The 25,044-nt window shown below is 38.9% G+C and overlaps 1 protein-coding gene across 17 annotated transcripts in view; it reads right to left on the bottom strand.

The window, feature by feature from the left end:
* The window catches only part of ANKS1B (ankyrin repeat and sterile alpha motif domain containing 1B), a gene marked incomplete at both ends in the record, with an annotated part of 1,119,409 nt that overhangs the window by 286,624 nt on the left and 807,741 nt on the right, over positions 1-25,044 (bottom strand). For all 17 annotated transcript variants that reach the window (XM_080705700.1, XM_080705710.1, XM_080705709.1 and 14 more), the window contains one exon: positions 13,034-13,186. In XM_080705700.1, the coding sequence (XP_080561826.1) occupies positions 13,034-13,186 (153 nt within the window). The remainder of the gene's footprint in view (positions 1-13,033; positions 13,187-25,044) is intronic.

The following is a 25,044-nucleotide window of genomic DNA, read 5'->3' as shown; positions in this document are numbered from 1 at the left end:
AGGTGTGACCTCGGGGTTATATAAGGCCCCTTATCCTCTTGTTTGCTCTCTTGCTTTGATGATAGGAGAGCAGAGCCTTGCTCTCCCCTTCTTTCTGCTGTGCCCTGAGTTCTGCAGACCCTGGCCTGACATGGGCTGGAACTCTGAAATCTCCAAAATCTGTGAGCAAATAAACCTTTCTTCCTCTAGGGTGTGTGGTCATTGTTTTTGGATCACAGCAGTGAGAATGCTGACTAGAACAAGCATCTCTCCACAGTTCCAAGGACCAAGGAGTGAAGCACACCAGGGCACGGGCTTTTCTTTAGTACAGCTTCTGAAGGGAGGTTTGTAACTTCAGTTTTGGCATTTGTGAAGTAGTAAAAGAGACACTTTCTCTGTTCTCTCGGTCTCTGTTTCTGTCTTTTGTCTCTCTCTACATATAAGACATATGGATGTATGCATGCATATGCATTGGTGATCTTTTAGAGCAGTGTACTTCATAATTGCATCTGTGTTCACCTTGAGCAACACATGTCCACCAGGAAGAAGAGATGGAGCTGCATGAGGGGCCATCCTAGCTGCACCGCTGGAAGCTTTCCCTGCACTTCTGCATTGAGAACATAAGGAAAAAGACCGAGGGTGTTTATTCTGTTGTTAGGTATGCCTCTGGTTCAAGAGAAGTTGGTGTAACTTTTTTTAGGGTACAAGATACTCATGAAGATAAATTATCATAAATTATTATGGCTTTTCTCATCAAAATACAACCAGTTCTTTTTGGGCACTACCTCACCTGTCAAATAGAAATAGTGTACTTCTTCTAAGGTTAAGGTCAGATGAAGGATGTCAATATACACTAAGCACTTGGAACACTGCCTCACACATCAGTGTCTCCCAGTCAACCAGCAGATATTTGCCACCTTCAGAGTGCTACATACCACCCCGAGAGCTGGGGATATGGAGTGAATGACAACATACATTGACACCCTGATGGAGCCGAGAGTGGTCAATAGTCATGATAAAAAGGCACAGCCAAGATTCAGATCCTGGAAGTCTAGCTCCAGAACCCAGTCTCTTCCATGCCTCTTACACACACTCACACACACACACACACCCCTCAGGACTAAAGTCACGGACCTGACCTTAGCAGCTTGAAGTTTTCAGTGAAACTTCTCCCTACTATCCAAGAGCACAGAACTGGGGACTGGGGATGAGAACAAGATCTCAAACCAGATCGAAATTTAATGAAGGGGAAGATGAAGGGGGAGGTACTAAAATGCCTATCATCGTTACTATGATTATTCCCCATGCCTGTCTAGAAGATTCGATTAACCTAAGGAACTAAATTCTATTAAGGTCATATTTATGGCATATCCACTTTGAGCACATTGATGTGCAACAAATTTTTGAGCAAGGCATGGAAATGATTCTCCATTAGGCAAACACTTTAGAGTTTAATTTTCTAACATAATTTAGTTTGATGGCTAATGAAGTCAACAAAAAATTTTTCAGCTTTTTACAGAGCTGCCAACTCCATTATCGTACAGTGTGTTTATCTTCAAAGTTATTATTCTCTAGTTACTGAATGCTGGTTGAGGTTCCTGACCTCAAATTTTCAATACATTTGTGATCCCCTTACAGTTCCCTATCCAGGTCTTTTTTTTTCTTATGGGACCACACTAATCATCTTAGGTTTTCTGAGATAATTTTAAAAATCCTGACTGGGTGCTTATAAACCATAACTCTAAAATCCCTTCTTCTTTCCTCTGATAACAGTGTGTGTGATGGATCAGCTGTACTAAGAGCCCCCTTCTTCGCCCTCCCCTGCACGCAAGCCATTCGGTATGTGTTTACAGCTTCTACAAAGAGATATGTTACATCCCCCTCGCGCACGTTCATTCTGAGCTTGCCCTGTAGCTTCTGTAAGCCCATTGTTAGCAGATACGATGCAGTCGAGGCTAACAAAGTGCTCGCACAATTTGATTCTTCTTGTCTCTGCTGTAAGGATGTACCTGATGTGGTGTGCTAGAGGAGGGGGCTTGTGGAGCCCCAGGTGTCTCAGCTGAGACCATCCCAGATCACTCACCTCTCAGCTCCCCCAGACCAGAGCCAACTGCCAGGTGTGAGGAAACCAGCTAAAATTAGAAGAAGTTTCCATCCACACCCACCTACAACTTGGTGACCCCAGGCTCATGAATTAAACAAATGCTTATTGGTTAAAACCACTGCCTCTTCAACAGCTGGTTATGGTGCATTTTGGCAGTGGATAAACAGTCACGCACCCCATCAGTCTTAGGAACTTTGGAAGCTGCCCCTTCATTTGGCCTCCTATGAACAGAAATCTATTTGCTTTCTGTTTGCAAAGTGTTGTGCAAAGTGCCTTACTGGATTGTCCTCTTCCATCCCTGACAGCAATATAATCTAGAAGATAGATAAGGTCATTATCCAAATTCCAGAGGCAAAGAAATGGAAGCTAAGAGAAGGCTGAGGGACTTTGCCAGGGGTAGAATCCCATTGTAAGAAGTGTACTTGGGAGTCAAACCCCAGTCTGCGTTTACAACCTGTGCTCTAGCCACTCACTCTACTGGGTCCTTGGCTCCTGCTCGCTGCCCACCTCTACCCCCAGCCAGGAGGACCTCATGCTCCCACCTGAATACCTCTCTCTTTATGACTTGTATAGATTCTTGTTTTTCTCATTAGTCTGGTATTTCCTTTAAAGGTGAGGGCTGTAAAACACTTACATGCCCCCCTACCGTTACTCTATATAAGATTACTAAAAAACATCTGAAAGAGTCTATTCATATATATATTTGTGGTACTGGGGGTAGAACCCAGAGGCTTTTCTATCTCTGGCCTACACTCCCAGACCTATTTTTATACTTCATTTGGAAACAGGGCCTCGCTAAATTGCTGAGAGGCTCACTAAGTAGCCGAGGCTGGATTCAAACCTGTGTCATCCTCCTGTCTCAGCCTCCCAAGAGCTGGGATTACAAGTGTGCGCTATCACGCCCAGCTGAGTCTATTCATATTTTAAGACGTGTAGTCCATAAAATCAATTTATAAGCTGGGTGTGGTGGTGCAGACCTGTCATCCCAGTACTTGGGAGGCTGAGACAGGAGGATCGCAGGTTAGAGGTCAACTTCAACAACTTAGCAAGATCCTGTTTCCAAATAAAAATTTAAACAAAGGGCTGGGGTGTAGCATAAAGGTATAATACCCCTGAGTTCAATCCCCATACACACACACACACACACACACACACACACACACACACACACCAAACTATAAAAATACAATATATAAGCCACTAGAAATGTATGCATTCTTAGAAGGGCACTGTTATTCAAACTAATCTAATTGGTGGAATGCATGGTAGAGAGGTAGAGTTTTCCCTATTTTATTAAATAATTTTATTTTATTTTATTTTTTTAAATTTATTTTTTATTGGTGCAATGTATTCATACATCATAATGGTATAAAGAAAATACTTTTGTAGACATACATGCACACATCGCCCAGTCAGCCCCTACCCGATCCCCACCCCGTTCCCTCCCCATCCCTCCTTCCCATGCTTGGCTTAGTGGTTGACATATAGTTTTATAGCAATTTATCCAGTATTATCGATGATAATCTCACATAACTTATTAAATAATTTTAGTTGTATGGTGTTTGGATTTGCTGTTTGATTGAATGTATACAAAATAAAATTTATTGACAATTTTTATTAGATTAATTCTAGAATCAAGGGTTACTATAAAACTGGCACGGAATAATTTCAGTTTTGCAGTTACTTTCTGCATTTAAGAAACTGTTTTATGATTTAGTAACTTTGTCCTGTACTTCAGGTATGTTACCACCAGGTGGCAGTAGGGTGTCAGACATAAAGTCTGCAGCCAGGTATTACCATGCTTTTTGAGGTTGAAGGTGATAGCTTTCTGTGAGTTTAAAAAGAGTTGAAAGCCACAAATTTGTAACTTAACATAATACAACTATTTACTAAAGTATCTAAACTTTAAGCAGCCTGTAAACATCTTTAAAGCAGATATGAACCCCAGGCTACAAAACACCTATCTCATTATTTCTCTTCCTCAGTCTCTACTCATTTCCATAATGGCTTATTCAGGTCTGATACTCCCACCTTGATGACAGTGTTAACCTTCATGGTGTATTCTGAATCTTTATTTATTGTCAGTATCTGCCATGATAGCTTGTATATTACATTTAAAAATTCTTAATAGTTTTTCTCTTAAGAAAAAGACTTCTCTGGCTTCCCTTTCGTCCAAGACAGCAGAGGCTTATCTTCCCGGAATAATCTCAGATCTTCTCTTAAGTAGGACCAAAAATATTTCTTTACCAGAGAAGCCTGAACAGTGTTTATCTGCATTTTATGTGTGGCTTTGCTTCTATGGAGGATTGCTGCTTCTCAATTTTCTGTACTAGAGAATGATCTGTTAGGATATTTCCCTTCTCAGGTCTCTCCTATAAGCACAGAGGCAGTTTGGCATAATTTAACATCAGCAATGTAGCTGCACTTCTTTTCTCTTTTTCTTTTTTTGTGTGTGTCTTTTTTTGGCACTGGGGATAGAATCCAGGGCATTGTGCTCTTTGCCACCCAGCTACATCCCAGTCTTGTAGCTGCATTTCTTTAGCAACAGGTGCTGAACCCTAAATATCTTGAGAGAAGACTTCTTAAGAAAACAAAAATCTTCATGCTGTAGTAGAAGTCCAAGCAAAACCTGGAAAAAGTTAACTGGTTTCATTGGAATGGGCGATATTATGTAACTAAAAGGTCAGTCCAATGAAAAGGGATGCCCGAGCCACATATAAAGCAGCCAGAAGTTCCCATACTTACCCGTCCAAGATGACACTTAGGAAGAGACGCCAGAAGGGTTTAAACATAAGCCTAACCTCTGAGTTACCACCCTGCCTCAGTGTTCCCTCTGCCCCAAGAACAAAGTACCTGGGTAGCTCAAGGTCAATGCTGAGGGTTAAGAGTAAATATGTATGTAGTTGTGAGAAAAAGACACAATTAACTTGGTGCCTAAGAATAATCAGGAATAACAAAAAGGAGGGGAGGTGTTTAGTTTCGTTTTGAGTGTTGCTTAAACACAGATGAGTCTTTCTTCTCACAGTCAACCATTCCAGGAGTGGAAAGATTTTGAGCAGGACCAAGCCACGCATGTTAGTCTGGACAAGGCTGGTAGAGACAGCTGAGCAGCATTGGAGACCTAAATCAACGCAGACGGAAGGGCTGGAGTTGGGGATGAGGGAGGACAGAAGCAGAGCAGAGATTCCTGGAGATACGAGCTGGCAGTTCAATCAGGGTTCCCGTGCCCCCCCCCCCCCCCCCACCGTGGGTGAATTCTGGGTGGGAGGAGAAAACCGCAACCAAGCTGTGAAAGTGTGCCTCCAGGGACCGGCTCCCAGTCTGCCCCTGACAAAGGGATCCTGGGGAATCAGTAAGAAAAGGCAAAAGGAAAACAACTTAGGGAGCGAAGAAGAGAAAGGGATGGACAGACACTGCCATTTGATTCGGAGTCTTAAAGGAAAATGATGGAGCCAGCAGGGCAGATATTATTGTCCTCTATTTACAAATGAGAAACTGGGTCTCAGTGAGGTAAGGGCCTTTTTTTTTTAAGGTCACATACTGAGTGGTAGATATAAGATCCAAAGTAAAGTGACCTGATTTCAAGATAAAGACTAAAGGAGAGAAGGCGCACATTTGAAACCCCGACACACCCATCTGTTCTCTTTGCTTTATAAACAGTAAGTACGATTTTCACATAACAGAGGCTTAGCCTTTGAAGGGTCAGACTGAAGCTGTTTAAGCCACCATTGAAAAACATTTCTGAAGTGTATTACATCTGTCCTTGCCTCTTCTGAGTACTGACTCTAATTCATCCTCTTCTTGATACATGGGGTTGTAATTAGGAAAACGGATTCTAAATTTATGGACTTCTAATTTAGGGATGCCCTCAGGTTCTAAGGAAACCTATAGGATTTTTTTTCCCACCCTGCCTAATACATTCACAACTAGAAATAGCTGTATAGCAGAATCACTGACTCAGCTCCTTCTTCCCAAGTTGTCAGCTTCTGGCCTCTGCCTACTCCTTCTGGTCGTGCCCAAAATTAAAATCATTCTTTTAATAGCTTTCCACTGGTAACAGGCCTGGATGTAAATGAAAATTATCACCTGGGAGGATTAATTAATTAATTAATTAATTTACACTGGGTATTGAACACAGGGGCATTCTACTTCTGTGCCACATCCCCAGCTCTTTCTAAAATTCTTATTATTTACTTATTTTTTTGATGCTGGGGATTGAACCCAGGGGCATTCTGCCTTCTAGCTACACCCCTAGTTGTTTTTATTTTTTTTATTTGGAAACAGAGTCTCGCTAAGAGACTCTGTAGCTCGGAACATTTTGCCTCAGTGCCATTTCGAAAGTGTTAGCAATAGACCAAACAGTGTACCAGGCTTGCCTAACAGATCTTAAAAGCAAGACCTGAAAGAATCAAAGTGTTTCCAAGAACTTCCTTGTGTTCTAGAACATCTCTCAAGCATATTTATGGGTAAATTAAAGAAATTCCAACACCCAAAAAGGGAAAATTAATAATGTATGTCATGCAATTCATAAGTTATCAAGCGTTTAAAGAACAATAAAAGAAAATCAACCAAAAAATCAACCCAAAACTGACACAGATGTTGGAATTAGAAGACAAAGACACTAAAATAGTGATCATAATTGTAGACCATATGTTTGACAAGGTTTCTGGAAAGATTGAGATATGAAAAATATTAAGAAAAGACTCAAGTCTAACTTCTGGAGATGAAAATTACAATCTTTGCGATGAAAAGTATAATGGAAAACAAGACACAAATAGAGCATTGGCGAGATGTGGTCCAACTTTAAATGGTTTAACTGAAAATTCTAAAAAGGAGAACAGAGAGAAGGGGGAGACAGAAAATAAGACTTTAACAACAACTGCCAATTTTCTTAAGTTTATGGAAATTATAAACCTCATGTCTAAGAAGCCCAAAATATGCATATACAAGAAACATGAAGAAAGTCCCCCAATATAGATCATAATAAAATTGCTAAAAACCATTAGAATTATCTTAATTGCAGTAGCTGGGGTTGGGGGAGGGACACATGTTATATCCAGAGGAACAGCAACAAAATGGCAGATTTCTCTTCAGAAATAAAGCAAAACAGAGAACAGTGCATCAACATTTTTAAAGTAGTTACCCTAGAATTTTATACCAAGCAAAAATAGCTTTTAAAAATGAAAGCAAAATAAAAGTCTCTTTCAAACCTACAAAAGTGGCGAGAACATATTGCTCGCAGCCTAACACTATTAAAATGGTAGAAGGGAAATTATATCAGCTAGAAATACAGATCTACACAAAGAAATGAAGATCAAGGCTGTCGTCAAGAGTGTGTGAACGGTGCAGTCACAAGTTCCTGCCCTCCAAAGCTTGGCTTCGTGTTCTGCTTTGACTTCCTTTAAAATTGTAGTAAACTTTGATCAAGGGGCCTCATATTTTCATTTTGTACTGGGGCCCCAAATTATGTAACTGGTCCTGATGGATAACACTTTGTAGTTCATGGGGGTTGGGAAGAGAGGCTGGAATGCTGTACTGGGCTGAGTTCTAGGTTATTGGCCAAACATGGAATGGAAAAAGGGTGGAGGTGGCTTTTTCTGAGGGAATTTGGAAGCTCTGTGGGGAAACAAACCAGCAGATGTCTACTAAAATAAAAATGTTTAGCTAGAAATTTCTGGAAAATCAGAATACGATTATCCTTTGTTCATTGGGATGGATAAATGGCTTTAATGAGGGGGCTTCGGTTCTTCATAAAGTTTGCTTATTGTTGAGTGCCTTTTCATACCCAAATGCCTTGTTTATTTTGTGTGTGTATGTGTGTGTGATCAACAGTTTAATCATGCCTATCCTATAATCTTGATTCTGAAGTACCTTAAGAGCATAAATTCACTTTAAGTAAAAAAGTAAAGCTATACTACTTCCAATATGTTTTAGTAGTTAGGTGCATTTTGCTGTAGTATAATTATACCTCAGTTTAGGTTGAGGCTACAAAGTTGAGCACAATAGGCATGGACATGTGAAACACAAGTGGACAGATACTGAAAATGATGATTCAGATGTCCCCGCGCCAACCTCCAGGCCGTGTGGCAAAGGGTAGAGAGGGAGTACAGGTATTTATTTAAGAGAGGATTGTTCGCCTCTTATGAAGAAGAGATAAGGGTGCTTTTTCCAAAACTTGTCACATGAGAGAAGCTTTAAGAGAATCCATGGAAGACTCAAAAAGTTTGCACTGAAGGAGCTGAGGGTGGTGGAGTTCAGGACCTTGACCTGATACATGCCTGAGAAAGTCTAAAGCTGAGAGGTTGTGTCTAGCTGTCCTGAAAGCATATGAGCAGTCAGCTGTAATGTATATGGGTATATATGAAATGTTTAAATCCAAAGATAATTCATGAAGTTTGCTCCATACTTGAATATTCACATCTAGTCATTTGGTTAAAGCCTTTAGCTTTGATTAAAGTTGCTAATATTTGAAGTGTTGACTGATGTAGCCTCCCTGGTGTGGAAAGATGAACACTTTCTCATTTATTGATGTCCTATAGCGAAGGCATAACCTTTTACTTAAAATAATTGGTTTGGAAATGGAATTAGAACATTCATCCTCTCCATTCCTCCCCTGCAATTTGTGAATTTGCTGATCATTTTTCTTGGTGGGGAGCATAAGCTACCAATTGCCTTTACCTAATAAATGCACACACACGCACACATCCATTCATACAGTGCACAAAAGAGGATTTTAGAGAGAACATTTAATTGCAGTTATAGCAGTGAGGGCAACATAGATAGCAGTGTGAGTTTATAATGCTGATGATGAAATAAAAATATCCAAGCAAGTAATAAGTCTAAATCTGATATGCACAGGGTGATATCTCAACAGACTTTAAAGCAAATAAAGTCACATTATCAAAGAATTAGTGCAAAATTATCAAGTTTCCTTTGAAAATTTCTTAGTACACCTCTAAGTGGTTGGTTATTGTCACGGAGTTTCCCTGGCGATGTAGAAATTAAATCAATACCATTGAAAAGAAAATTGACAGTCCTAAATGAATATGAGGATAGTTTCAGCAACTATTAGGCAAGGAGCAAATGATCTTATAATTAATTTATTGTTGTGAAAATAATTCTAAATTATTTCCATGGGACATGTAAGATAATTTTCAAAGGAAAATTATTTTCATATGGGTATTGCTACCTTAGCTACTTTATTTGTTTATACCCAAAGGTTTTTTTTTTTTAAAGAAGCAATCACTGTAGTTGGATTTTGGAAACAATTCTACATTTATAAGCAGGGATTTAAGAATTAATTGAACCTTGAATTTCATTTCATCCATTCAATGGGTATTTTTATCATTATTAATATTGTTGGATATAATGAGCCTGGACTAGAATGATTTCTTAGTAAATAATGGTGAAGCTTATGGGAATAAATTATGTATTCTGCAATTAGATTAACAAGTTAATAAATTGGACAGTGTTTAAATTTATTTGGTTGTACCCAAGTCCCCTGAGCACCTACACAATGGTAAATAAAATTAATGTTATTTTACATAATATATTTAGCCTATAAAATGAATAATAGGTTATTTTCAGGGATTTATAGTTATGTTAACTCCATAATTAATCCATACACATTTCATAGAAAGGACAGGTCACACTTCTACCTAAAATTTCCCCCATGCAACTGTTGAGGTTGTTAATAACAGTAGGAACTAATGTGCAAAGCAAACTAATAATACCATATTCCAGCCCTGAGTCACCTCTGAGTCGAAAAAATATAATGTACTTATGCACTGTTAACTAGTCATTAGTTTTCTTAAAAAGCCTCTAGAAGGACAATAATTCAAACTAGAGGTTCTTCCAGCTAGCTTCTGCAGAGGAAACAATGTGCCTGACAGTATCTCTGAACATATTCATATTTTAACACTAAAATATCAATACAAAAGTGAGAGCATGATGTTATTAATAATAGTGGCAGACATAGGAGAAAAAAGAACTATTGATAAACCATCAGCTTTTGAATATGAAATACAGATTAAGAAATAAAAAGAACACTTATTGACTCCTTCCTTCCTTCCTTCCTTCCTTCCTTCCTTCCTTCCTTCTTTCCTTCCTATACTGGGGATTGATTGAACCCAAGGTCATCCTACCTCTGAGCTATAATCCCAATCTTATTTTTAGTTTGAAATGGGGTCCTGCTAAGTTGTTGACACTGGCCTTGAACCTGTGACCCTCCTATCTCAGCCTTCCAAGTACTGGGATTACAGGCAGGCGGCATCATGCCCAGTTTGACCTATATTTTATGCTCTAATATAAGATGCACCTTGGTGTAAAAATTGGCAATAGTTCATGTCTTAAAAGTTCTTCTGTGCTCTGAGAACACACATAGCTGAGAGCTCAGTGACCTGAAGTAGTGCCAATTTCCATTCTCTTTACTTTACCAGCAGACCTCTGTACAGGGACAGCCAACACTTGAACATCTCTCTTCTCTTTACAGAGGCCAATTACTAGAGCAGTTTGGCTTCCTTAAAAGTAGCCACTCTCTACCATAATTGAGGGTGTGAGCTTCCCTAAAAGGCTTCACTCTAAATCAGGATGACTGTATATTCTCTTTAGACTACAAAACAACAAGTTATGGGTACTTGGTATTGGATTATTAGGCCCATGAATTATGTAAGAGAATCTCATATCTGGGTGTCTTCCCTCATTGAGACAAGAAAGTCTTGACTTTGCTTTCTCTCAATAGGTGGGATAAATGAAAGTCCTGAATTTGAGATCATTCAAAAGATTTGTAAGCCACAAAGCATACAAGTTGCCTTTCTTTCATTTTAAAATCAAACAACACCAAACCATTAAATGAAATGCCCAGATCTAGTGGCTATAAAAATTTCTTTCTAATTTCCAAGTCTAAGAGTTCAGATAAGTTTTTTCCAGAATAAATATACATCCACTGAGTTAAACAACTTGCAAAGCCTCCCCATTAAGAGTGTGAACTTGCCCATATGGATGTCACAGAGAATTTAAATTCAATCAGTTTACTTCAAGGGGAACACACTGGGTTGGTAGTAGTCACAGATGGTGTACTTCAAGCTAGGAAAGTTTGGCCTCAAGGTCTAAAACATAGTGACTATGCTTTCAAATTCTGATGTGACAGTTATAGCAAGCAGTTCTTTATGGACCCAAATCAGGTAGCGAATGCAGCTAAGGGGTGGACAAGGCCACTTCTCTGTTTAAATTCAAAGGTGGTTGGGTCATTGCTCAAGCATTGGCAATAAACCTAGGGGCCTTCCAGCATTACTGTCCTCACAGCACTGAGACGCCCATAAGTCTTGCCTGCAATGGTCTCTGCCCCACTGGGGAGGCAAAGGGTGCAAGCCCACATCTTCAACACTAGCTCAGCATTGGGATTGTGGGAGACATACAACCTTGTTGTAAACGACCCTTATGAAAACATGTTATTATACAGTCCCTGTTAGAATCCATTCTTTTCAGTGGTAAATTACTGCTGATTTTAGTCAGGTGAATGACTCACAAATACTCTAATTTGTTCTTTAGTGGGGAACAATTTTATCTAGAAGACTTTACAAAGTATATAAGCTTGTTTGGTTGTTCTGTGGAAGGTAGCCCTTTCACAGTTGTCTAAGAGTAGCCATGAAATGAGAGTCAACTTTTTGGTAGAGAATTGAAATTCTACCTTGATGCAACCCCAAAGCAATATGGTTTTAGTTAGTTATGTTGCCACCCAGACTAGGAATGGAATTAACCAGAGGCTTTAGTCAGTGAGTTTCTAATAATGACAGATTTTGTGAGGAATAAGAAGTGAAAAGTAAAGAAAGAGTTACTTATGGCAAATAAGAAGCCAAGAATCTGTTAACTTGATATGATATTTTTTTTAGCTTCAAAACAATTCCTATAAGATATTCTAGAAAATATATCTTTAAGATAGACTTTCAAAAGCAAAAATAATTACTGATAATTATCATTTAAAATAATGACATAGTAGTAAAACTGGCCTTTTTAGGGAGAAAGTGGCATAAAGAGTAAAAAAAAGATCTGCAATAAGCAGCTACTTATTTGCCTTATCTTTCAGTTTATAATTTTTTAGCCACTCATTATGATATAAAATTTAAAAATTTCTAAAAGTTTAAGTCATATCTCACTGCCACTTTTAAAAAGAAACAGTGTCAAGTGTAATTCAAACACGTGAGTGTTTTATATTATCTTTTCTTCTCATTCCTTCATTCATGCCAGTAGGAAAACAAAAGTGAAATAAGAGAGCATCAAAATCACTCATGTATCTTTAGTCCATCTCTTTGGGCTTGAATATACGCTGACACATGTTGGCCAGTTTTTATAGGAAATCTATGCCAAATGTGTGGATAAACTAGAGGCAACTTATGATTGGACACCAGCTCCGGAAGTTAAAATTGTGATATTATAGCGACCTAGTTAGTACGAGCAAAAGCAGTCTCTTCAATCAGGAGACTTGTATATGTAGGTGAAGAATGTAGACAAGAAAACATGATTGAGATAGAAAACTAAAAAATAAATGATCATTTCAAGTCCTTAACAGTGACTATGAGCAAAAATGAGAATGGGAACCTATTTGCCATCTCATTCATAGCCTAAACCAACAGAATATCCCCAAATGGAAAACCCAAGAAATGCTTGGAAGGCTTTGTTAGATAATGCAAAAACACTCTCAGAGTCTTCTCTTTGTGTTCATTCCCTACATCAGAACTTCAAAAGGCAACTCTGAAGTTTGAGATATATACTTTGAGATATCTTTACGCATATATTTTATACACACATATACATATAAATATATATATCACAGGTATATCTGTAAATCCTTTTTAAAATTCTAAATAGTTATAAAGAAAAGTTACCTACCTGCAATGAAATTTCATTTATCAAAGGGTAAATGGCTAAGGTATCAATAAGAGACCAACTTACATTAATAAGTTCAACTTCCCAGATTTTTTTCAACAGGTCCATCGATGTGTAGCCATTAATTAGAAAGGCTTTGGTGTAGTCCCCCAGTTCAATGGAATCCAGCCACTCAGCTACAGAGGTGGGATGGTAACCATCATGACCAATAGGTCTCATCTGTAATTAAGAAGATATATTAGGATTGATTTAAACCATTTGCTTTGTGTTTCAACAACAGAATGCATCTTGCCACTTGCAAATCGGTCTGTGAAGCATCGGTTATTTCTGGATAAGAAAATAAGGGAAAAGAAAATGCTTTATGCACAATTCCAAATCATTAGTAATTTTCACACTGAATTAGTTTTCAAAAATACACCCAGAAATTTCCAATTTAGCTGCTAAATTAACTCTGTATTTGAAAGAATGAAATATGTCAAACACTTCTGTTCTAGGCGTTATTGGCGTTCTGTTGGATGGAATTGAAAACTATGTCAGTTGAGTGGTATTTGGTGCTGAAGGCACAAGAAATTTCACTTCCAAAATATAGATGATAATTCTCATATGCACAACATGAAAGCATGTGAAAATACTGCATGACTTAAACATTCCAAAGGAATTCAGGGTTATGCAAGACATGTATTGTAGGCAGTGCAAACATGCTGGAGAAACATACTGCTGTGGTAAGCCAGTTAAAAAGAGGCTTTTGGGTGTTTTAAGACCATGTGTTCTGCATCAACCCTACAGTATGTTAGACATGAATAGAGAACTTGCTGGCAGACAGGCTCCTATTTTTTGTCAGCTATATACAGAAATTTTTTTAATACTTTAGGAGAACAAAGAAGTGTGACAGCAACATAATGTTTCTGAGTTTAAATTGGAGTGTGAAAATAACTTAAGCAAGAGAAGCTTCTGGGTTTTAAATTTTGTGTGGATTATTCTAGTCCTTTAGCCTTTATTTGAAATTTTAGTTGAATTGGTGGTTCTTGGTTTTTGGAGTGACTCACTTCCAAAACTTACGCTTCTTTGCATGCTACCCCATAGATTCCATACTTTAAGGACAGCTGCCGAGATATGTTCCTTCTATTCTGATTCTCTGCAGTGCTTTTAGTGTAAATGGATGTTGGATTTTGTCAAATGCTTTTTCACCGTCTATTGAAATGGTCATGTAATTTTTGTCTTTGGTTCTGTTTATATGATGAATAACATGGATTGATTTTCATATGTTGAACCAGTCTTCCATCTCTGGGATGAACCCTACCTGGCCATCATGTATAATTTTCTTGATGTAGTTTTGAATGCGTGTTGCCAGTATTTTGTTTAGCAGTTTTGCATCCAAGTTCATCAAAGATATAGGCCTATTTTTTTCTTCCTTGAGTTGACTTTATTTGGTTTTGGTATTAATGTGATGTTGGCTTCATTGAATGTATTTGGGAGAGTCCTGTTTTTCCTCTATTTCACAAATAGATTGAGGAGTATCAGGATCAGGACACTGCTACCTCGTCAGCCTAATGTCAGTCTTTGGTGCAATTCCTGATGAGAACCACTATACTGGGTAAAACACAACATAGATTTGTTTGCCTCTTATAAATATTAATAGAAATCTATATGATTCTGATTTGTGAGCAGAGAAAAGATTAGTCTGGGCAACAGGTCTTCCTATTTTAATCTTAAACACAGTAAGCTTTCTGTCACTAGGCAGAGTTCCCAATTTTTAGATTATTTTTACTTTTTTAACTTGAAGTTACTTTTTCTTCTTTCTTTATTTCTGCTTTTCCACTCAGCAGTATTGTTTAATTTCAGGGTTGAGATGTTTTCTGTTTTAAAGTCACAGTGCAATTTATTGTTAGCACTAGAGTCTGAACTGCATTAGACTTTTGTACTTCACTTTTACATTGGTGCACTAGTCTCATTTCAACTATTCATTAACTGTTTGTCCCTGTGACCCTTACTAAGTATATATTACATATTAGCTACAAATGTGAATGACAACCCAAGTTTTATAAAATAAGGTCTAGTTGCATTAAAAAACAATAGAAAATTATGTATGTGTAAATTTGGAGACCAAGACCAAAAGGTATTATGTACCTTTATATTCTATAGAGAGTTACAGAAATACAGGAGCCAGGTGTACTTTCTAGGACATGCTAAGAAGTGGTTGAACTAATTCAACTAACCTAAACATTCACTCTAGCTCCAGGAAGCTCCCCAACTACTCCAGCAGACATAAGACAATAAGTGAGAAAGGAAAAGAAGAACGAGAGGAGCACAGGAGTTGAAACTACAGCCTTGCTGCTTGCCCACTCAAGACGCTGACCACCAGCAGGGTGTACTGGGGACAAAGTTGGAGAGCTCTACTGAATCCATTCAGGGGAGAGTCAGTTGATTCTCCTAGGAGAATTGTACAATGGGATCCCCAGAGGTTGCCCCTAAGCACCCGCCTATAACTCTTTCTGAAGAGCAATCAGTGGCCACATGCCCAAAGGTTATGGGTGACCAGTGCCAAAGAATCAGGAATACCCACCAGATGACTTCAGAGTGAACCTAGTTAAGTATGAAGAAGTTTGCTCTTTCCCCAGTCTTTTTGTCTCCATCGCAGAGAATTTAGAATCAGATAAGATAGAGGGCCAAATCTCTTGGGAGAAGCCCAAACTTAAGAGGGGGAGGGAAGAAATAGATCTTGAGGTTTAGATGGATTAGAACTGAATTTTTAATATTTCACATGACCAGAAAGTTACTGGATATTCTGAGATTATACAAAGAAACAGCAAAGAGAAAGTCTATTGGGTTTGGTTGAAGGTAGTGAATGGGAAACAATGACATCAGTCAGTGTCTCAAGTCCTACAGGCTGCTCAGTAATCCTGTAAGCAAGATCGACTTGCTTACGAGAGGGAGGGAGATAGCTGGTGGGAGGTGGAAGGCAGGGACAGGGTAAGCGCAAAGGTGAGGAAATCCTGGGAACGGGCATGTGGATGTGTGCAGGGTCAGTGTCCATTCCATCCACTCATTCAATAAATATTTAATCAGCGCCTATTCTGATGAATACTGTGAAAATAATAGGGGACGAAACAGTCATAGTCTCTCCCTCATGGAAATTATAAGTTTTAATTAAATATGTGAACAGATGACCAATAAATTATAAAGCCTCTACATACCTGAAGAGAGGAAACCATTAGAGCCAAATGAAGTTGCAAAATTAACCTGACATGTATTTAATGATATGCAGAACGGTTACTGTGCCGCACACTAATTTCTTCCAAAGCAATTCTCCCATCTGTTCCGTTATTTCTGTTCCTACCGCCACTACCCTGTTTAGGTTCTTGTTAGCACTTGCAAAAACGAATGCAACAGCCTTCCGCTTGGCCTCCTACCTTCGGTTTAGCTTCTATCTTGCTACTACACTAGTTTTCCTAAAAGACAGGCCCTTGAGTCTGCCCTTGGACACAAACCTCTAGTGGGCCCTTCTTGAGGAAAGTTCAAGTGTCCTGTTCTAGCATTCAAAGCCAACTCGGATCAACCTAATCGCTCACTACTCTGCTATATGTATCCTAATAAATGTGATTAGACACATGTATGTGCCCAGACAGTACACTAGCCATTCTCTGAGCATGAATTGTGCAAGGCACAGTCATGATTAGCTAATATACTCTTCATGCTTGTAATGCTGTTGTACTTATTTCTGGAGTTATTTTCAAGGCCTAGCTTCTTCTCTTGAACACTAAGATGCAAACTTCTAATCATTTTTAGGACATCTCACATAGATTGCATCAATATACGTCAAAATCAACTTATTTCATTCGGCTTAAAAAACTGGCTGTCTCCCAGGAACCCCCTCTCTGTCAATGAGGGGTCATCACTTCATTGTTGAAGTAGAGCCTCAGGAATCATCTTCCTTCCCTCTTTCCGCTTACCATCATATCTAATTAGGATAACAATTCCTATATATTTGATTTCCAATACGTCTTTCAATTCAGTGTCCTCTTCCTAAATTGACTTTGGGATCTGACAATCCCAGACAGTGCCAGTTATTTATAGGGTAATCTTTGGTAAGTTACATACCCCTTTGAGCCCCAGTTTTCTCTTTTCTAAAATTAACATAATACTACTTACTCCAAGTGTTGTAAAGATTATATTATATAGAGTATTATGATTTGGGTATGGCAAATCCTCCAAAAATTCCATATTCTAGGTAATGCAAGGTTCGTAAGTGAACTGACTGAATTGCAAAGGCTGCAACCTCATCAGTGGACTAGTCTACTGGTTAGTAATGTAGATTACTGATTGATGGCTGCAGGCAGGTAGGGTGGGACTGGGGGAAGGATGTTACTGGGGGCATGGTCTTGGGACTAGATCTGTCCCTGGTCCCATGAGCATCTTTCCTCTGCCACGTCCTGTCACCAGGATGTTTCTGCCTTGGAGCCTGCTGATCATGGACTGAATCTCTGAAACCATGAGCTAAAATAAGCTTTTCCTCCTCTTTAAGTTGTTTTTATTAGGTATTTTAGTCACAGTAACAAAAAGTTGACTAATGTATAGGGTTTGTAAGTTGTCTAGCATAGTGGTTTGAATATAATAGCTATTCAATAACTCTTAGTCCTTGTCCTGCCCCACTGCCCCAAATGGGGCATATGCTCATTTTGAAATTACGTAACATTTTTCCTTTGTCTGCTAAGCTTTTTAATTTCCAATCAAAACTACTTTCTCTCATCCCTCCCTCTCTCCATAACTCCCTTCCTTCATTTCTCCTTCAGCCAACAGCTACTTTTCAGGAACTTATTGAAAGAAAATCACTCAAGTAGATTGGGTTGTTGTTTCCAGGTTTTTGCTTTCTTTCTAGATCAGAATTATACCTCTCTGTGCCTTTGCCAGGGAAACCACATTGCATATCACTGTGGCCAGAGCTACTTCCCAGTTCCACTGATGTTGGCCAATAGAATACACAGTATGGTGTGTGGTTTATAGATTCAGTCCCCATGCTCCTGTGTGTGTGTGTGTGTGTGTGTGTGTGTGTGTGTGTGTGTGTTTTGGTGGTACTGGGGTTCCTGGAAACTCTTCTACCTCTGGGCTACACTCCCAGACCTATTTTATACATTTTATTTAGAAACAGGGTCTCTTAGGCCAGCACGGCTGGCTTCAAACCTGCGTGATCCTCCTGTCTCCACCTTCCAAGCATGGGGATTACAGGTGCGCGCCACCACGCCAGGCTCATGCTCCTGTGTTTAACTCATCCTTTTGTGTTCTTATGATATTCTTATAATGTGTATCTTTTTCAGTGGATTTATGACTGGTATTCAGAAAAGCTTCCAACTTTTTAAGATTGATTTTGTATCCAGACACTTTGCTGAATTTGTTGATCAGTTCTATAAGCCTTTTGGTTGAATTTGTTGGGTCTTCTAAGTATAGTATCATATTGTCTTCAAATAGTAAAAGTTTGAGTTTTTCTTTTCCTAATTGTACTCTTTTGATTTCATTTTCTTGCCTTATTCCTCTGGCTAGAGACTCAAGTACTATATTGAAAAGAAGTGGTGGTAATGAATATCCTTGTCTTGTTTTTGTTTTTAGGGGAAATTCTCAAAGTTATTCCCCATTTAATATGATGTAGGCTATGGTCCTATTGTTGACTGCCTTTATGATGTTGAGGTATGTTCCTTCTATTCCTATTCTCTGCAGTGCTTTTACCATATATGGAGGCTGGATTTTGTCAAATGTTTTTTCAGCATCTGTTGAAATGATCATGATTTTTGTCCTTGGTTCTGTTTATGTGATGAATTACATGGATTGATTTTTTTGTATGTTGAGCCAGCCTTGCATCCCTGGGATGAATCCTACCAAACCATAAATCCACTGCAAAAGTAACCCAGAAAATACTTCTACTCAGGATATCCCATGAAAAATAAATTACTTAGGGAATAAACTTAATAAAGGAGGTAAAAGACCTCTACAAATATATATATATATAAAACATTGAAAAAAAGTAGAAGACCTTAGAAGATGGAAAGATCCTCCATGTTCATGGTTAGGCAGAATAACTTTCATCAAAATGGCCATACTTCCAAAAGTGATCTAAAGACTCAATGCAATACTCATTAAATTACCAAGGTCATTCCTCACAGACATAGAAAAATCAGTTTTTAAATTCATTTGGGCCAGGCATGGTGGTGCATGCTAGTAATCTCCACGTTTAAGAGGCTGAGACAGGAGGATCTCACAGGTTTGAAGCCAGCCTCAACTACTTAGTGAGGCTCTCAGCAACTTAGTGAGACCCTGTTTCCAAATAAAATATAAAATAGATCTGGGAGTATAGCCCAGAGGTAGAAAGCCCCTGGGTTCCACCCCCAATACCACCAAAAAATAAAAAATAAAAAAATTAAAGAAAATAAATAAATTCACTTGGAACAACAACATCAAAAAACCCAGAATAGCCAAAGTAGTTCTCAGCAACAAAAATCATGCAGGAGGATTCATAATACCTGACTTTAAACTATACAACAAAGCCATTGTAATAAAAACAGCATGATACTGGCACAAAAACAGATACATAGACCAATGGAGCAGAATAGAAGATTCAGAAACAAATCCACACACTTAAAACCAATTGATTTTTGACAAAGGGGCCAAAACCATACACTAGAAAAAAGATAGCATGTTCAACAAATGGTGTTGGCAAAACTGGTTAACCATATGCAGAAAAATGGAAATAAATACCACTTCCTCACCTTGCAGAAGAGTCAATTCAAGTTAGATCAAAGACTTGGAAATTAGACCAGCCTCAAGAGACCTTGAGGCTCCTTGAAGAGGACATAGGTCTAACACTGCAATACATAGGCACAGGTAAAAACTTTCTCAACAAGACTCCAAAGGCACAAGAAACTAAAAGACAAATCAACACATGGGATTGCGTTAAATGGAAGAGCTTCTGTACAGCGAAGGAAACTACCAAGGACCTCAACTGAGAGCCAACAGAATGGGAGAAGATTTTTGCCAACTACTCCAATAGAGGACTAATGTCCATCTTATGATATATATTCACATGATTATTCTTATAAGATTAACAACTGCTGAATAGTTGCATAACTGCTGGTCTTAGAAGAAAGATGAGGATTTGTAGAGAAAACCTAAATTTAACCTGGAGTCTACCCCAACCCAGTGGAGCTCAGGAAAGTCCAGTGGAATTATTTAAATCACAGTTGACAGCCAGGTGTGGTGGTGCACGCTTGTAATCCCTGCGCTTGGGAGGCTGAGGCAGGAGGATCACATAGGTTTGAAGCCAGCCTCAGCTACTTAGTGAGGCTCTCAGCAACTTAGTGAGACCCTGTTTCCAAATAAAATATAAAGTGGTTTGGCGGTCTGGGAGTATATCCTGGAGGTAGAAAGCCCCTGGGTTCCATCCCCAGTACCACAAAAAAAAATTAAAAAATCAAAAATCACAGTTGACCTATAGACTCATGAGAGAAAAATAATTCCCTTTGCTGTAATTGCTATGAACTACTGAAATTTTGATATACAGGGAATAACTAAGCAGATTTTCTCCTTATTTCAAAACCTTTGATGTTTATGTACCACACCAATAGAATATAACTCAAACTCTTTAATTTATAAATCCATTGGCAAATCTATATTCATGAGACTGAGAAGAATTAGGAAAGCTAAGGTAAGCTAGCATCAATATCTGTGCCAAATAACCTCACTGCTATGTAGGAGCATCTATGTACTATATCCTTATTAATCCCAAACGAATTCTTTATTGCATGAGTTTGATTGTTGGGGCATAGCACACTGTGTGTCTAGTATGCCTCCATACCTCTGCTTGTGCCATTTACCCTGCCAGCAACACTGTTTCCACCTCTTTTCCCATTGAAATCGATCCTTAAAAGGTCTTGCGTAATCATTGCCTCCTCTGTGAGGCTTTCTTTAATGGTACCCTTACTCTCAAGTAAGAATTAATCATATCTCTGCTAGATTTCTATAGAAATTTATATCTGATTCTAGAGAATGATTGGAGTCTACTTTCCATGGTAGAGAAGTAAAAGTCTTCTTCATCGGACTGCTTGTCCTTTGGTGAGGAATCAAGGCGTTAGGCATTTTTTAGTCTCTAAAGTACCCAGCAGGGCATCTCACATGTGGCAGGCATTTGCTAAATATCTATTAAGTTAGATGAACACATGGAAATAAAATGACAAATTTTATTCAGTGGCTTGCTATCCATTTGTGGGTGAGACTTATATTCTGTACTACGTATTATAAAAATTAAGGCTATTTTTATGACCTAACAATACTACCTACAACTATTTAAAATCTTTATATATCAAGAGCCTAGTCCAGGTAAAATGTTGTATTACAAAATGTAGTGGGCTTATATCCATATCCCAGCAGTTGGATTCTATCTGTTGTGTAACCTTGAACAAGTTACTTTACCCTTTAAGTTTGAGAGTTGTCATCTATAAAGTGAAGAGGTTTAGACAATGATCTCAAAGCTTCTGTTTATAGTATTTCCTAAATCTTACAATTCCATGATTTATAAATTAATTTTAAATTAGTGTTTGATTTATTTACTTAGTAAGGAAAAAGTACCTGCCCCCAAAAGATAGAACACACAGACTAAAGGTAAGATGGTATCCACATTTCTTTCATGAATCCAACAGTCCCCACAGGCAGTACTGTAACTGCTTTCTCAGATTATCGGTGATTAACTCTTTTTTCTAGCAGCAACATCTGGAAAGACAGAATTAGGAGGAGATAGCTCCAGGGGCTACCAGGCCAGAAGTACTGCAGGGAACGTGCAGGAGTTGAATCTGTAACCTCAGAGCAGAGCGGTGGACAGACAGCAGGCATTTGTGACACGGGTTCGCAACGAGGCAGTCACTCAGCATGCTGAATTCCAAAGTCTGGGGGAAGCCCAAGCCAGAACAGAAATTGGAGAGAGTTAATGAAGTCTTGGGAAAATTCAGATATGTTGGTGTATTTTACCGAGCACCTTCCTTCCTTTGTTATGCCTGAAGGTATGCTGAGTGTCCTCCAGGAGATTCTGAATGCATGTCTGGCCTCAGAGAGAGAGTATAGATTAGATAGATGCACACATCAGGCGCACTATGGTGGGCAGAGGGATCCCAGGACAGGGCTCCGTGCAGTTCTGGCCTTCCAGGGAGCCAGTCCTGGGGCCCGTGGAGAGCCCGGCCTCCAAGCCTCCTTAACTCCACTGCAACCACTCAATTAAGTGGTTTATACAAGGTAAGACGAGAAAGAAAACCTTTTTCTGCTTTCAAAAGAAATGTTTGAAGCCATTAATCTAGAAAATTTTTGTAAGGTTACATGATAACTATGTTTTTTCTTGATTTCTCAGTTTTATTTGAGATACTCTGGCCTGTCATTTATGAATATGTATAGTCTGTCATTCTACTTAAATCAGCTTTGTCTGTGCAGGTAAAGACAATACCTTATGAGCTAATGGCAGCTCAAGATGAAAAGCATAGCAAGAGGAGGCAATAAAAACAGGCAAAGAAAGTAAAAAGAGAAGCATGATATATATTGTACAGGATTTGGGGTTAAATGAAAAAGAGTAGTTCTCCGGGCAACACATTAGTAAGCCACAACTATAAGGAAATCCCCCAATACAATAATGGATTAGATAGATGCTTTTATTTGTTATGTCTGAGAGTGTTACATATTGAAACAGCCTACTCCTGGTCTACAAAAAACTATTTTTTTCCTCCACATAATGGGGCTTATAATTGGACTCATGACTGCTCCACTTAAGATATGACATATCAGCTTTTTAAAATTTTATTTTGGTTGCCAATATAGAAAGCTAATGAAAAGTTTGGTGTGTAACTATCTTCTTCCAGGTCAGCTCCAACCTAAAAAAAGTTCTTTGCTCTAGATTCAAATTCCATCTCTCCCTGCCCTTTTGAGCTGGAACATTAATGACTATAGTTCAAATTTGACTCTATAGTCAAAATAATACCCTGGACTTGGGGAATGGTTCCCAAGCCTTAAGGTGCATAAGAATCACATGGAGGAATCATGGTAACCTATGCTTCTAACTCAATGGGTTGAAAGGTGTACCAGTATTGGGAAGAGGTTTCAAAATGTATTAATGTACCAGGATTGGGAAAGATTTCCAGTTTTAAAATATATCTTTGGTAGTGAAGAAAGCCAGGAGCTGTGGGGAGAGGGCGGCAGATTTCACCATGGATAATTAGCAAAGGAAGAGAAGAAGCCTAGGGCCTTTTTACATTTCTGAAGACAGACAAACTTCCTCAAGGATGCTAGGAAATCCCAGATTCCGAAGAAGCAATTTAACACATTTTGGAGTGTAATAAAAGGTGTGGGGGTCTGTGCCTGAGACAGAGCTGCCCTCCTGCCCCAGAGGGGGTGGATCTGGTTGGGTGGAGACTGAGAAGGATACCTGAGTTAGAGATGGGGCAGGATATCTACATATCAAAGGACCTGCCTCAGACCTGGTCGGGGGCTGGCTATAAGAATACTCTGCATCCAGGGATTTATCAGTGATTTCCTTTGAAGCACCCCCTCATGTTACCTGCTGTAACTATCTTCTGTATTTCTATCTTTTTAATAAACTTCTTTAAATCTTCAGCAAGAGTCCGGGCTATTGCATATCTATCCTTAGCTCAGGATAAGAACCCGTGGTTTTTGTGGGTTTTTTTTTGTGTGTGTTTTCAGGGAAATTGTGTCCGGGAGCCTAACAGGAGTCCCCGGGGACAGTTTCCCCAACCATAACATCTTCTCTCAAAACTGTAACAAAAGGAATATCTGAAGTTCTGTATTCCTTTTTAAATTGCATTTGTAGCGTTGTGGATTGAGCACAGCAGGAACATTCTAACTCTGAGCTATACCCCTAGCCCTATTTCTTATTTTGAAACAGGGTCTAAGTTGCTGAGAGCCTCCCTAAGTTCTGAGGCTGGCTTTGAACCTGTGGTTCTTCTGCCTCAGCCTCTCAAGTACTGGGATGGGAGGTGTGTGCCACCATCCCCAGCTAACAAGCTTTCTGGTGATGCTAGTGCTGGCAGTGCGTGAACCACTCTGAGTTAGCAATGCTTTAGGGGGATGAGAGAAAGACAGACTAAATGTCCTGGGTCTTTCTAAAATTCATAGAGCAAAACTAATTTATAAACCTGGACTGCTAATTTCAGAACTCTCATATGAGAGAAATAAAAGCAATATTTTTAAAGCACTATATTATGAAATTCTTTGTTTCACCAATATAGGCTTTCCTTGAGTACAAAGATAACTGAAAATAAGGCAGTTTCACATAGAGATTTATATGGAGTTTGTAATCCCATTCGAACAGTACATTGCACTGTCTCTTGTTTGTGCAGCCGAGGCATTCGCATCTGTTGCCACTAAAGAGCTTCGTGCATTTGTGGGTATCTTTCTGTCAATCACATAATCATCCCTTTGTAATAACTATGCAAGAGATGAGGGGAAATCTTCAGAAAAATTCCAAGTGTCGAGAGCCTGGGTACCTGGACACATGGCATTGTTACCAGCCAAGAAAGAAAATAGAATAGATGACATAAATAATTGTGTAACGCAAGAAACTGGAAGATGTTGTGGAATGGCACCTTACATTTGGGAAGTCGTCTGGGGAGACGTGCGACTTGGGCATCAGCAGCAGTGCAGGTGGGAGTCTTGGCTGCCCCAGTTATTAGTTGAATGACCTAAGTAAAGAACACAGCCTTGCCAAGCATTCATTTTCTGGTTTGGAATATGTGAGACAAAATGAATCTCTACCTCTGAGCGCTGTCGTAGGTATTCAGTGAAATAATGCAAGTGGAATTTAGCACAGTACTTAGTACGTAGAAACACTTGAGAAGCTGAAGTTAGCTTCATCATAAGTGAGAGCTGAGATCACATGTGGATGAAAATTCAGAGGATGCTAATGTAGCATGAGAAGAGATGGGGCCTGAGAATGAATCGACACTTCTGATGTATGAGGAAAAGATTTATACTAAGGAGATCAAAATAAGAAAGAGAAAAAAGGAATGATCAAGATAAGAAGAGAGATGGAGGATGGGGTT

The sequence above is a fragment of the Muscardinus avellanarius genome (genome assembly GCF_963383645.1).
Source record: "Muscardinus avellanarius genome assembly, chromosome: 11".
NCBI lineage: Eukaryota > Metazoa > Chordata > Mammalia > Rodentia > Gliridae > Muscardinus > Muscardinus avellanarius.
Note: the sequence above shows the minus strand (reverse complement) of the source record. Positions and strands in the feature narration are given on the sequence as shown.